The sequence below is a fragment of the Delphinus delphis genome, chromosome 7 (genome assembly GCF_949987515.2).
Source record: "Delphinus delphis chromosome 7, mDelDel1.2, whole genome shotgun sequence".
Classification (NCBI taxonomy): domain Eukaryota; kingdom Metazoa; phylum Chordata; class Mammalia; order Artiodactyla; family Delphinidae; genus Delphinus; species Delphinus delphis.
The window spans coordinates 109,550,064-109,564,614 of NC_082689.1; the positions used below are offsets into that span (position 1 = coordinate 109,550,064).

The window sequence follows — 14,551 nt, forward strand, 5'->3', positions numbered from 1 at the left end:
CTGGTTCAGCGGGAACCAGGCACAGACGGGGTTCTGTGGGCTCCCCGCTGCGTGGAGCTGGCTTCCAGCTGGGCACTCTGTCCCCGTCTCCCCAGGCCGCCCTGGCTGTGTGGAACATCATCCTGAGGTTCATGGGTGACATCCCGGAGCCCGTGCTCTTTGCCAGGAACACCCTGCGTGGTGGCTCGGTGATGCCGCAGACCCATGACACCCCGGGCAGGGAGAGCGGCGCCCAGCCTCCGGCACACGGCGGATCCACACAGGTGCGCAGTGGGCGGGGGCACAAAGGGCGTACTCCCTTCCGGGGTCCCCAGGCCCCGGAAGCTGGACTGGAAGGGGGAGGCAAGACGTGGAGTGAGCATCGCCTGCTGGACCCAGGGGCCCCCGAGGCTTTTCAGTCTTGAATGGCGCTCAGGAACTCACGAGTCAGGCATCACACCCAGGACTTTGTGAATTCATACAGTCATCATAGGAGAGGATCTCCCAGGTTCTGAACACTGGGCTTGACCTGAACATTGGACAGTAATACTAACAACAGATGTTATGACTGACTGGCGACGTGCTATGTGCCAGTTGCTTGTCTTCAGTTAATTTCCAGTGGAGCCATCCCTACAAGGTAGGGATCATTAAGTTTATTGTAGCTAGAGAAACTGAGAAGTGAAGTGACTTGCCCCAGATCACAGTGAATACGTGTGACACAGCTGGGCTTTGAATCCATTCTGCTGAATTCAGAGACCAAATTCCTTACCCATGTTCTGCCCTGTCCTCTGATGGAAGGTTAATTCACATCCATGTTTGGTCAGAAGTCCTTCCTAAAGCCCTGGTTTCATGATGTCATCTTAGTGGAATTAACCAAAATAGTCCAAAGGAATGACACAGCAGTGATAGCACTCGGGCCCACCAGCATTAGGAGTCCCACGATTGCCTATGATTCTGACACCAGTTCCAATGTATGTGGACTTTTCCCCACACCAAGACTTCTCAGTACCAGCTGGGTGTCCTTCCATTCAACTCAATCCTGACACTATCTGTCTGGAGATAGCGTCTGATTCCACAGATGAAGGGCTCCATCCTTCAAGATGGCCCCTGCTTCAGCACAAGTCCAGATTGTTCCTCATTTGCTGACCCACTGGCTATAATCAGAGGTTCCCACGACACCCTCCTTGGGTTTAATTTGCGAGAGTGGCTCAGAGAATTCGGAGCAATATTTTACTTACTACATTACTGGTTTATTATAAAAGGATACAACTCAGAACAGCCAGATGGGAGAGAGGCATAGGGCATGGTGTGGGGAAAGATTAAGACGCTTCTATGGGGAATTCCCAGGTGGTCCAGTGGTTAGGACTCCATACTTTCACTGCCGAGGGCCTGGGTTCAATCGCTGGTCGGGAAACTAAGATCCCACAAGCCACACGGTGCAGCCAAAAAATAAATAATAAATAATAGGGAAAAAAAAAGCAGCTTCCATGTCCTCTCCAGGCACCACTCTCGCTAAATCTCCAAGTGGTCACCAACCTGGAAGCTCTCTGAACCCTGTTCTTTTGGGGTTTTCCGCAGGCCTCATTACATAGATACGATGGATGAAATCATTGGCCGCTGAGCCAGCTGAACTCAATCTCCCGCCCCTCCCCCCTCCCCTTGTCCCCTGGCAACCAGACCCACCCTTAGGTGCTTTCCAAAAGTCACCTCATTAACATAAAAAGACACCTTTATCATAGGAAATTCCAAGGGTTTTAGGAGCTCTGTGCCAGTAATGGGGACAAAGACCAAATACATATTTCTTATTAGAAATCACAGTATCACAGTGCCCCATACCTCAGCTCAGATAGCTGTGAGGTCCTGTGTGCAGACCAACTGCATAGACGTCTAAGGGAGTCTGCAGCCTGGCATCACGTGGCCAGATCTGGTCCAGGGGTTACATGGAAGTTGCCCAAACTCAAGCCCTGACTCCCTGACCTCTAGAGATGTGGGCTCTGCAGAGTGTAATAGTCATTCATTGCTGTGTAACAAATTACCCCTTAAATTTGACAGCTTGAAACAGCCCACATTCGTTATCTCAGACAGTTTTTGAGGGTCAGGAACAGCTTAGCTGGTTAGTTCGGGCTCAAGGTCTCTGGTGAGGTTGCAGTCAAGCTGTCATCTCCAAGCTCGACTGGGGCTATGGGATCTGCTTCCAAATGGCTCCCTCACATAGCTGCTGGCAGGAGACCTCAGCTCTGGCCACCTGGGCCTCTCCGTGGTGCTGCCCGAGTGTTCTCACATATGCTTCCTCCACAATGAGTGACCTCAGAGAGACAGCAGGAAGGAAGCTTCAATGCCTGCATGCCACGGTGGGTGAGAATGTCAGGAGGCAAGGGCCACTGGGGGCCACCTTGGAGGCTGGCCACCTCTCAGGGAGGGGATGCTGGGAGGTGGTCCAGCCACTGGCACCTCTGGAAGGTGAGCACAGGGAGGACTGGCTTCCCAGAGGTCAGATCTCGAATGTTCCTTCCTGCACACTTATTAAGCACCCACTGTGTGCCCCCCGAGGAGGAGCAGTGGGCTGAGTGAGCCTTGCCCACCCTCGCCCGCCAGCCTACCATGTTTTATGTTTGTCCCCTGTGTGGCAAACCAGTTTTAGCCCAGCCAGAAGCTGGTGCCCAGCCCTGGACCCGGTCCCACATTGAGCTCTAATTTTGGCAGGAACTTCTCATGACACCATCAGGACAGGGTGTGACCCCTGCCTAAGGAGACCAGCAGATCACGATGGCTGGGGGCAGACCCCTCCCCACCCAGACCAGGCCCCGCAGCTTAGAATCTTCTCATCTCTGGGAAAGCCCTACCTTGCAGTGGGTGGAGTGTATTCCAATTCATCCACCAAATTGTCACAGAGAATGACCATAGCCTGGGGCTGTCCTGGGCACCTGGGCTCAGACCCAGCCCGCTTGGCTGGCGAGAGGTCCAAGCTTTGGAATCAGGACAGTCCTGAGCCCTCCCAGAGGGCGGGTGACTGGCCGAGCAGCTTTTGTCCAGTTTCTCACTTTCCCTCGCCTGTTTCCTCACTCAGCTGTGAGGATGGCAATGCACACCTGTCAGTGTTGCACAGCTCGGTCAAGATGAGGGGCTGCTCGGCGCTTTGTCAATCGGCTGGGAAATGGCTGGGGGATCTGGAGACTAGCCCCACCCTAGGCACTGTTGGGTCAGATTGGGAGGTGCTACCCCAGCTCACCATCCCTCAAGAACTGTCTCCATCCACAGAGGCCCAACCTCAGGGACAGAGGGACCAAGGACATCTCCTCCATGAAGCTGAAGCAGTCCTCCAGGGTCACGGGCCAGGTGAGCCCAGGGACAGGGGACCTGGGCCTGTTCCCAGCTCTGCCGCCCGCTGGCTGGCCTGCGGCAGCATTCCAGGCTTCCGCCCGGTTTCCTCCTTTGCAAATGGGAAGAATCTCAGCTGTCCTGACTGCCGCCTTTGGGTTTCAAGGTGGCCAGCCAGCTGAATATCAGGGAAGAGGCATTTGATCCTGACGAACCCATCTCAGACCGACCCATGTCCAATCTGGAGAAAGTGCAGTTCATTGTGGGTTATGCCATCCTGCGGCCCAGCCTCAGGTCAGTCCCCACCCCCGTCGCACCCCATTCAGAACATGGGACCCCTCATTGGCTCTCAGCCCATGGCTGCAGCCCTGTCCTGCTCCCTACCCTGGGGCCTGCAGCCTGGGTCTCAGGACAGCAGACGTTATCATCAAGGGTTCTCTGTTTGCTCTGGGTTAAAACCCCTGGGTGAAACCCAGTTTTAGGAAGACAAATTCATCATGGGCTGGTGATTCATTTGATAACCAGCTTTAATGCAAGTCCATTTAAATGGGCAAGTCCCTCATTTATGTTATATATATTTTACTTTATATACAATTTGCTTTACAGGAATTGTGTTTTTATAGAAATTTAAAGAACCATGTATACTGCTTTCAGGGACAGACTACTGTATCTCAAGGGTTCACATATTTTAAGTTATTATTTTTAACCAAATTGGGGGAATTTGGGGCATTATTTCTTCAAATGTTTTTTTCTACTTCATTCTCTCTCTCTTTTCCTTTGAACTCTAATTAAACCTATGGAAGACTTTTATATTATCCCTCACATCCCTGAGGGTCTGTTCATCCCTGCTTTCTTTTTTTCTCTTCTGTTCTTCAGATTGGATAGTTTCTATTAATCTATCTTCACATTCACTGATTTTTCTTTGGTCTTCCCCAGTCTGCTATTATACCCATCCAACATTTTTTTAAAATTTCAGATGTTATATTTTTCAATCCTAGAGTTTGCAATTGGTTCTTTTTTATAGTTTCTGTTTCTCTGCCAAGATATCCTGTTTGTTCATTCACTATGAGCATAGTGTCCTTTACATCTCTGAGCACAGTTATGGTAGTTTTTAAACCTTTTCTGATAAATCCAATATCTGGTTCATCTTGGGGCCAGTTTCCACTGATTGCCTTTTCTCTTGAGAATGGTCATGTTTTCCTGTTTCCTCATATGTCCAGTACCTGACTGTTATTTTCTTAGAAATCTAGTACTTCGGGGTTGTATCCTAGACATTTGGGGATGATATGTTTAGAGACTCTGGAATCTGTTGTATTCCTTCAGAGAGTGTTGACTTTTCATTTTGGCAGACAATTAACTTGGGTGGATTCAAACTCTGCCTCCCTTTGGTGAGCAGCACCTGGAAACCCTGTTCAGTTATTTTAGCCTTTGCTAGACTACCTGGAGTCTTCCCCACACATGTGTAGATCAGGGTGAGCCAGAGATTCAGGAAGATTGTATATGCAAAATGTAGGACTCCTCTTCTTTGGCTGTCTTCATTACAGGATTTCTCTTTTCACTTTCAACTGCTGTGGGTACCCAAACTCTGTCTTCTGGTTCTTCAAGCCAGTAAGACTAGCGTTTTAGCTGCCTGCATGACACTAACATGGCAACTCTTCCAACTTAGTTGGTTCTACTGGTAATTCTCTCATGGTTAGTCCTCACTGGCCACCACACCCTCCAACATGGCAGACCCATATAAGATGATTGTGGGTTCTTCAGATACCCTGTAGGCACTTCCGCACAGTCCTGACCCCAGCTGGGGCCAACACTGTCTCAGGGACCCCTTGAGGTTCTCTGTCATCTCTAGACCCTAATGGAACATACCACAGCCTCTTAACCACTGGGACCCTCTGGAACGATGGTTGGCCTGCTTGTGTGGATCCCAGCAAGATGCCTGAAGCCCAGCTCCTTCCATGGCCTCCTCTTGGTCAACCGACACCCATCCACGCTTGCCCCACCAAACTGTACAAGTGCAGTTCTCAGCTCTTGACTGTTCTTTCTCCATCTTGCCCATCAAGGGTGGCTTAGACTTCTCTAGCAGGAAGCAGACACTAGTCTCTTGTTCATGGAGACCCCCAACTTGTATCTCCAGGGGACACAAACGAAGCACTCTCAAGAGCTCTGTCGTCATGCCCCATTCCAGTACCCTGGGGTGGTCCAATGGGCTGCTGGGGCTCATCATGCCTCAGATGGGGAGTGAGATGGGTCCCGTCTCTAGCAGACGGTCCCCATCTCCATTAGCAGTTCTCCTGGGTCCCCCCTCACTCCCCCTCACTTAGATGTAGTGAAGATGAGCCAGAGATCTCTCTACTCCCATGAAGTTGCTTCCAGGAATCACCTTTCAAATTTCTCACCTTCCTTTATGCAGGCTGGAGATGGCGTGTGGCTGGACTGGTTCTGCCATCTTTTAGTAAATCCTACAAGAGAGTATCTCTTTAGAATATTGAGTATTATCATCTGTTTATCCTTGGCTTTGGACTCTTAGCCAAATTCCAAGACAAAGCAAATGCCCCACTTCACATCCAGCCACACGTTTGATAAATGTTTATTAAGTACCTGCTCAGGGCCAGGCCCTGGCCTGTGGGCTGGGGATGTAGAGATGAAGGCAACGTGTCTCTTCCTCAAGGAGCCCATCCTTTAGTTGGGGAGCATGGGAGGACCCGGAGACCCACAATAACTGCCTGTGCTAAGGTGGTGATCCAGTGGGGGTGCCAAAAAAGAGTAGGGCCAGGTGGGGTGGGAAGGAGGAGGGGTGTTCGCTAGACAGAGGGAGAGGGTGATCAGGGTCACAGAGTTCTGAAACAGCCTGAGGGTCTGGAATTCCAGATGATTTGTCCCAGCTGGGGCCCGGAGTTTGAATTCAATCCTTAGAGCACAGGGAAAAGCTTTAAGAGTAGACCATGATCATAGATGACTTCCAGAAAGATCTTCCTGGCAATGACATGGAGGGATGGAGCCTGGGGGTGGGAGGCCAGGAGAGGGCTGCTGCAGAGCTGATGAGGGAGCCCAGGGAGCAGAAGTGGAGAGCAGGGGACAGAGAAATTTTCCAGGAGACAGATAATAGGATGTGGTGGCTGATGGGTGGAGTCTGGGGTGGCCCCCAGATTTCCCATCTGGGAGAGTGGTTGATGGCAGTGCCTGCAGAGGCTGCAGAAGGAGGAGGTCTGCTGGGACTGACTGTACTGGCCCAGGAAAGCTGGCCGTGCACATCTCCTCTGAACTCTGTGGTCAGCAACGTGACATTGGTAGCTTGAAATCAGCACTGGTGGGAATATTTACACCACAGAAATTGGCAAATGCAATGAATTTCAGGGCTCTTTCCCCCAGTAGAGTTGGTTGTTAAACATTTAGGAGCATACCGCTGTGTAATTAGGGGAAAGATGCTGGTCTCTGGATGTGTGAGGTTGGAGAGGCTAATGTGACACTTTTATAAGTCGATAGAGGCTTGAGTCAGCAGGGAAGAGTGGAGGAAAGCCCCTTCCCCAAGAGGACACAGAGAAGAGAGGCTCATGAACCTGTGGGAATGGGAACTGATCAGGAGGTGAGGAGTTGAGGGGTTCTCCCTTGAAGTCCCCACTCTCCTCCCTGCAGTGGCGGGGTGGGGGGTGCTGCATTCAGGGGAAGGGGGAGGACCTCTAGGCAGAGGGAAAGGTTTGAAATAACTGTGAGGTTGGGGAAAGGAACAGATCAGATTGGGCTGATCTACTAGGAGCAGGGCTTTGGCTGGAGACCCCTCGGCCCTCCCTGTAGCTGTGACCCACAGCTGGAGGGTCAAGGTGCTGTGAGCAGAGTGGGTGAGGGCGGGAGCAAAGGCCCAAGGGGCCGAGATGACTGACTGGGAGGACAGAGGGCTGAGGTCTTGGGAAGACAGGAAACAAGGGCTATCAGGAACGGGGGTGCAGAGGGACTTCCCTGGTGGTCCAGTGGTTAAGACTCCACGCTCCCAATGCAGGGGGCCCGGGTTCGATCCCTGCTCAGGAACTAGGTTCCGTGTGCCGCAACTAAGACGCAGCACAGCCAAATAAATAAATAAATATTAAGGGAAAAGAAAAAAGGAGTGGGGCTACAGAGCCCACTGGGGAGACATTGGAGGGAGCACAGTCCTGGGAGATGACAGGGTCCACGGTGGGCCTGGATGTGAGGAGGTGAGGGTGTGCAGCAAAAGCAATTGGAGGCGAGGAGGCTGGAGGTCCCCCTGCAAACATGTCTGCCCCTAGGGGTGCAGAAGGAGCTGTGTGCCCCTGTGCCCCGTTCTCCTCTTCTCCCCCAGAGCCAGCCCCCTGCCTGGCCTCCCAGCGCTCCGTGTCTTTTAGGGACGAGATTTACTGCCAGATCTGCAAGCAGCTCTCGGAGAACTACAAAACAAGCAGCCTGGCCCGGGGCTGGATCCTGCTTGGCCTGTGCCTGGGCTGCTTCCCGCCCTCCGAAAGGTTCATGAAGGTGGGAAGGGCCGGGGGCAGGGGCTGAAGGCGGGGGCAGCACGGGTGGGCCCGGGGCCCTGGAGCAGGTCCAGACATCCTGACGCATGCATGGCCCAGGTCTCCTGCTACTGCAGGCCAGGATGGGTATCAGTGCCTGGGCTTCTTTGAGGCTCAGTTTCCCGTCTGCAAAAAAGGATGCTCCTTCCAACCTCTAATCAGGATCTGCAGAGTCATCTTACCTGGGCTCAGTCACCAGGAGACAATGAGACAATCAATGGGTGCAGTGGGCATTGAAAAGGCAAAGGGGTCTGAGGAGTGAGCACCAACCAGAGATTGGCTGCAGCGTCTCTCTCTAGGCCTTATAACTAACAAGGGAGGTGCTTTCAAGTGTTGGAGGCCCCAGCCTTTGCTACTCTAATATACCTTTCGGTTCTGATGATAAAAGTAATATGTAGGGGGCTTCCCTGGTGGCGCAGTGGTTGAGAGTCCACCTGCTGATGCAGGGGACAGGGTTCGTGCCCTGGTCCAGGAAGATCCCACATGCCGCGGAGCGGCTGGGCCCGTGAGCCATGGCCACTGAGTCTGCGCGTCCAGAGCCTGTGCTCTGCAACAGGAGAGGCCACAACAGTGAGAGGCCCGCGTACCGCAAAAAAATATATATATATGTAGGATATGAAGAAAATCTAGAAAGAAAATAAAAGTCATCCCCACACCCAGAGGTAACTTCCATTACAATTCCTGGCCTTTTGTGGTGTGATAGGGTCATACTTGGAATCACATAGAAAACAATATCACTACCTCTTGTCCCTTCAGGGACAGCAGGAAGTGTGGTCACCCTGGCCATCTGCCCTAGGCCCTGGGCCACCCTTGACACCAGTAAACCCTTGCAGGCTGCATCTCCTCAAAGAATCTCTCTGAGAGACAAAAAAGTTTTCAATGCCTTGTTTCAGCATCCTATCAAACATATTTTGAACATCGGCTCTCCTGCAGCTTTCACTTATCTTATGTGTCTTCTCGTGTCATAAACTGTTCCCAAATGGCAGTGCTAATGCCATCTGTTAGTGCTGTCCCAGCGCGTATTTCACTCATTGATGGACATTTAGGATCCATCTTCCAATTGCCCATCACCATAAACACCACTATGATTAAAAACTATAGGGACTTCCCTGGTGGCACAGTGGTTAAGAATCCGCCTGCCAAAGCTGGGGACATGGGTTCGAGCCCTGGTCCGGGAAGATCCCACATGCCGCGGAGCAGCTAAGCCCCTGCGCCACAACTACTGAGCCTGTGCTCTAGAGACAGCAAACCACAACTACTGAGCCCACGCACCACAACTACTGAAGCCCATGCGCCCTAGATCCCATGCACCACAACTACTGAGCCTGCATGCCACAGCTCCTGCAACCCGCATGCACTAGGGCCTGCGTGCCATGACTACTGAGCCCACGTGCTGCAACTACTGAAGCCCGCGTGCCTAGATCCCGTGCTCTGCAACAAGAGAAGCCACCGCAATGAGAAGCCCGCGCATCGCAACGAAGTGTAGCCCCTGCTCGCCACAACTAGAGAAAGCCCACGTACAGCAACGAAGACCCAATGCAGCCAAAAGACTAAATAAATTTAAAAAATGAAAAGCAAAAAACCTATATATCTCCCTTTATCATAGGTTTGAATTATTAAGTCGAAGAGTGTACTTTTTAAACTATGTACTATTTAAAACATATTGACAAATGACTCCTCAGAAATGCCGTGCAATTGATATTTCTTCTCACAGTGTGAGAGCCCCATGTCAATGCACCTTTGCCAACACTATTATCATTTTTATTTTCATTTAAAAATTTTTTCCAGTTTTACTGAAATATAATTGACATATAACATTGTTCAAGTGTAGGGTGTACAGTGTAGTGATTTTAGATAGGTGTGTATTGCAGAATGATTGCCAAGTAAGGTTAGTTAACACATCCAACATCCATAGTTACAATTAGTATCACAGTTTCTAGAATCTGGACAGTAAGTAGAAAGTGTCCTCTATTCTAAGTGTCTTCGTCCCCTTCCCTTTCTCGCCCACCAGTATCTGCTGAACTTCATTGGTCAAGGGCCAGTCGGCTACGGGCCCTTCTGTGCTGAGCGCCTGAGACGCACCTGTGCCAACGGGGTGCGCACGGAGCCGCCCTCCTGGCTGGAGCTGCAGGTAGGGGCGAGAGACGGTCCATGTGGGGTGGTGCCAGCCGTCATGGCTCTTCCAGCTCATGGGGCTGCCGGCAGGAAGTGTGCACTCCGGGCCCGTCCACCGCCTTCTGTGCCTGTGGTCCCTGGGCGCGGCCCTGGCCCAGTCTGTCAGTTCAGTAGCAGATGCCCGTTGGCCAGGACTTTTGTTAACTCCCTGCCGAACCGGGTGGGGCTTCAGAAGGCTCCTCCCCCTGGAACCCACAGGGATGAGCCAGCAGGGGCAGCGTGTTGAGAAGAGGGGATGGTGGACCGGCCTCCCATCCCAGGGTTCCGGGAGCACCAGCGCCGGCAGCTGAGTCCAGGAGCCTCCCGGGTAGAGGACCTGAGTCTTCGTCTGTCCCCAGGCGGTCAAGTCCAAGAAGCGCGTCCCGATCCATGTGACCTTGGCGACTGGAGAGAGCCTGACCGTCTCGGTGGACTCAGCCTCGACGTCTCGGGAAGTCTGCCTGCACATCGCCCACAAGCAGGGCCTCAGCGACCACGTGGGCTTTTCCCTGCAGGTTGCCGTGTACGACAAGGTACTGGCCAGGGGGTCCCATCCACCACCCGCCTATCAGCCTAGCCACCGCTCGCCTTGCCGGCTGCCAAACAGATACGAACACAAACTCCCGCTCACAGACATGCCTCCTAACCAGGCAACGTGCCCTCCTGCCCCAACACTCATGCGCTCAGCCCAGTGGCTGTATCTCGGCCCCAGACGGTGTCACAGGCACACTGGTAGGTCCCCCCCCACATCCTGCTCCAAGCCCCCCACGCTGGGAGCTCAGACTCCCATGTAGCAGTGCGGAGGTCACACCAGCACTGCCCCACCTGAACCCCACATCGTCGCCCCCCCAGATGCCCTGACGCCCATGCCCACAGCCTCAGACCGAGACGTGCTCACGCCAACCAACCAATCAGTGTTCCGACCCCATCACGTGGGCATGTGCCGCCTGTGGGCGGGGCGGGCAGGGGGACAGTGTTGGGGGGGTGATTGACAGTCCACGCCACGTGGGGAGGAGTCCCTCGGGCGTCCAGCGGGCTCTTGTCCTCCGTGTGCCAAGGGCAGGTGGGGCAGCCTGACATGCAGCAGTCACTCACCCCTGCCGCCCGATTCTGGCCTCAGTTCTGGTCCCTGGGCAGCGGGCGCGACCACGTGATGGACGCCGTGGCCCAGTGTGAGCAGCTGGCTCGGGAGAGGGGCGAGAGCGAGCGCCAGACGCCCTGGCGCCTCTACTTCCGGAAGGAGTTCTTCACCCCGTGGCATGACTCCCGGGAGGACCCGGTCAGCACCCGCCTCATTTACCACCAAGTCCTCCACGGAGTCCGGTCCGGCGAGTACAGCTTCGAGAAGGTGAGGGGACCGCGGCCGTCAGGGCCCTGAAGACCCACCCATCAGACAGCCTGAGGAAGCGCCCTGTTCCAGCGCAGGGGTGGCGGAGACAGAGCAAGGGCAGCTGGGCTGCGGCCACCAGGGATGGCCGTGGGGAGCTGGAGGGCAGGCGGCCAGGGGAGAGGAGCGGGCCCGGGGGTGCGTCCGCCAGTGCAGGTCCCTGGGCCCCTCTGGGCGCAGCTGTCCCTGCCCGGCCGCCTCCATCTCTTCCCTCAGCCATAGGTTTGCTCAAGCCGCTGGGGTTTGGGGCACCTGCAGCAGGTGGGGAAGCCCTCCCATCAGCCCCGAGCCCACCTGGCCTCACCACGGCAGCTGCTTATGGGGCAGCAGGGCCTGGGGGTCAAGAACATGGCCTTGGAGCCCCAGCACTTGAGTTCAGGTCCCACCTGTGCCTCTTCCTGGCAGTGTGACCTTGGAACTTCAGGTCACCTCTCTGAGCCTCTGGCCCTCACCTGGAAAGTGCAGAGTCATCTGAGCTTTCTGTATGTTTGTGAGACTCGAGGGAAGGGAGCTTGTGCACCGGAAGCCCTAGGGCAGCACTGCACCTGTTCGGTGGGTGCAGACCTCCCGGGCCTGAATCAGAGGATGTTGCCCTGGAGGGTCGGAGGCAGCCATGGCAGCCCTGGAGGCCTGCCTGGAATGGGGCAGTGGGCAGGGAGAGTCAGGGGTGAGGGGAAAAGGGGGCCCGGAGGGCAGGCAGCTGGGTGGCCGGGCAAGGTTCTGGTCTCCTGGGAAGCCCTGGGCTGCTTGGAGCAGGAATCCTGCTCTGTGCTGTGCATGCTGGGGTCTTACACAGGCTTCCACCCACATGAGCCCTGCAGAGGCCATACAGGGGTGGCCACTGGTCACCTTTGCTCAGTGAGGACTGGGGGAGACAGGGTGAAGGCCTCGCCCACACTCACCCCACTCAGACAGCAGTGTTTGGGGCTCCACCCAGGCCTCAGAGCTCCCTCCCACACATTCTCTGGCTCCGGAGGGCTGAGAGAGGGGCACAGGGGATCCCCCCTTGTCCTCAGGCAGAGGCCCCGCAGGGCTCAGGCCAAGGCTGCCGGGAGGTCCCTGCCTGCCAGCCGGAGCCCAGCCCGCGTCGGGGCCCAGTCGGGGCCCGCGGAGGTTCTGCTGTGTTGGGGGAGGGGCAGGTCCTGCCTAGCGGAGGTGGCTGGTCACCTCTGCTGCGCCGGGGCGAGAGCGTCCTGGGGGAGGGTGGGCTCTCAACGCCCCCCCTCCCCCCGCTGTGTGTCCCCCGGGCTGTGCAGGAGAAAGAGCTGGTGCAACTGCTGGCCCAGTGCTGCGCCGTGCAGCTCGGCGCCTCGGTGAGGAGCCAGGCCGTCCAGGAGCTGCTGCCCAGCTGTGTCCCCCCCAAGCTCTACAGGACCAAGCCCCCAGAGAAGTGGGCCAGCCTGGTCACCGCCGCCCTCGCCGAGGTCAGCTCCCCAGAGCCTGTGCACTCGGGCTGTGCAGCTCTTTATGGGGGCCCTGGGGGCCCTGGGGTGTGTAGAGCGGGTGGAGACCCCGTGACGAGTCCCCACTCATGGGGGGTTGGGAGACTAACTTGCCGCTCAGCAGAGCCCTGTCTCTTCAGGTTTAAAGAGTCTCGCTCAGGTCCACTCCCTCTGACAGGCCCGTTCCGTCTTCCCTCCTCCTTCCACGGTGGCATCCTGCCATAGCTCAGGGCAGCTCAGCCCTGCACTGGTCTCCACTGCAGTGTTGGGCTGGGCCCTGGCCTTCCGGCGCGGGAGGGCATCCCCAGCTGCTGACCGCGAACGAACCCTTGCCTCGGCACCAGTCCCGCCCTGTGAGGCCCCATCCTGGCCCCAAGCCTTACGGTGTCCCCTTGCTGGGCCCTGTGTGCCCGGGGCTGGCTCTGGACAGCAGGGAGGGCTGCCCCTCTTCTACCCCTGCTTGGTCAGCCCGCACCAAGTGCAGGCGGCTCCCGGAGGCTCACAGCCTCGTCCCCTAGCCTCTACCTGCACCTCCCAACACCCACTCATGTTCTCGGGATCACCCGCACCAGCGGAGGTTTCTGCTTCTCCTAAACTTCCACCCCAAGAAGGGACAAAGACAGGCTGCCTGATTCAGTCCCCCTGTCTCTCTTCCCCTCCCCACAGGGCTGTCCCAAACCCGGCCCTCTGTCAGAGTCTCCTTCCTCATAGGGTGCTTTGCTCTGCAGCGTGGCCTGAGGGTGCAAAGGCATCTCTGAGGACCTGGCGGGCTGGTGCAGCTGCTGCAGGAGCGCTGTGCACGGGGGGTTACTGAGGATACAAGCCTTTGGTTAATGCCTCCCCTGCATTAACTTGCACTGGGGGCCAAGAAAGAACACGACAAGCAGTGGGAAATACGAAGGCAACATGGCGCTTGTCTGTCAGGGGTTGAGAGCCCAGTGGCAGGGGGATAAGCCCCGGGGGAGTGGCAGCAGGGGCCATCCGAGTGCGGAGAAGGGCAGGGAGGATGACCAAGCAACACGCTTTCCATTCTGGCAACACAGGAGGAGGTGCTCAAAGTGGGTCCGTAGACAAGGGTCCTGTACGCCTGCGGCAGGGGTTGCAGCTTGGTCTTTCCTGCTCTTCGTGTGTCACAGTGCACAGCCCTTAGGAAAGGCTCTAAGAAGTCCTGCAGGACAGAAGCCTGATTGTCTTACCCAATGTTCCCCGCACAAGCTTGACCGCATATGCTCTGTTCCACAAGGCAGTGGCTAGCATCCCTTGGGGACAATCCTTGAACGGGAATTTGGGGAAGCAAACCCTGTTGGTTGTTCCTGTTGTTTCCCAGCCTGAGTGGATGTGTTTACAGGGGAGAGACCATGGACGTTTTAGGGCTAGTACGAGACGGAGGGGAACGAGAGATGCACACAACCCCAGATGAACATGAGTGAGAAGTGGCTTCGTAATTTGGGAAGGGGGAGTTGGGGTGAGAGTAAAGAATTAGGAAATTCACACCACACTTTTTCCAAAGTGGACATAGTTTCACTGATTTTTTTCCATTAAACACTTAAAACCTGGGCATTACCAAATAAACCAGAAAATACAGACAAATACAAAAACAACAGGGAAATCACCCATAATGTCACATCAAAGAGCTCATCCCTCTTAAGCTTGTGACATGTGTCCTTCTAGACTGCCTTATTCACATGTACACAATGGAGACATGCATATGATTGGAGTGAGAGAAACACGCCTTTTTTTTTTTGGCTGTG

General features: G+C 55.1%; 1 protein-coding gene across 2 annotated transcripts in view; it reads left to right on the forward strand.

Annotated features, from left to right (window-relative positions):
• The window catches only part of MYO7B (myosin VIIB), a 71,974-nt gene that overhangs the window by 45,643 nt on the left and 11,780 nt on the right, over positions 1–14,551 (forward strand). The window contains exons 23-30 of one of the 2 annotated variants that reach the window (XM_060015739.1): positions 96–263; positions 3,238–3,315; positions 3,464–3,591; positions 7,653–7,779; positions 9,829–9,948; positions 10,331–10,504; positions 11,092–11,319; positions 12,615–12,782. In XM_060015739.1, coding sequence (XP_059871722.1) covers positions 96–263; positions 3,238–3,315; positions 3,464–3,591; positions 7,653–7,779; positions 9,829–9,948; positions 10,331–10,504; positions 11,092–11,319; positions 12,615–12,782 — 1,191 coding nt within the window. The remainder of the gene's footprint in view (positions 1–95; positions 264–3,237; positions 3,316–3,463; positions 3,592–7,652; positions 7,780–9,828; positions 9,949–10,330; positions 10,505–11,091; positions 11,320–12,614; positions 12,783–14,551) is intronic. The other variant, XM_060015740.1, reaches the window with a different exon arrangement.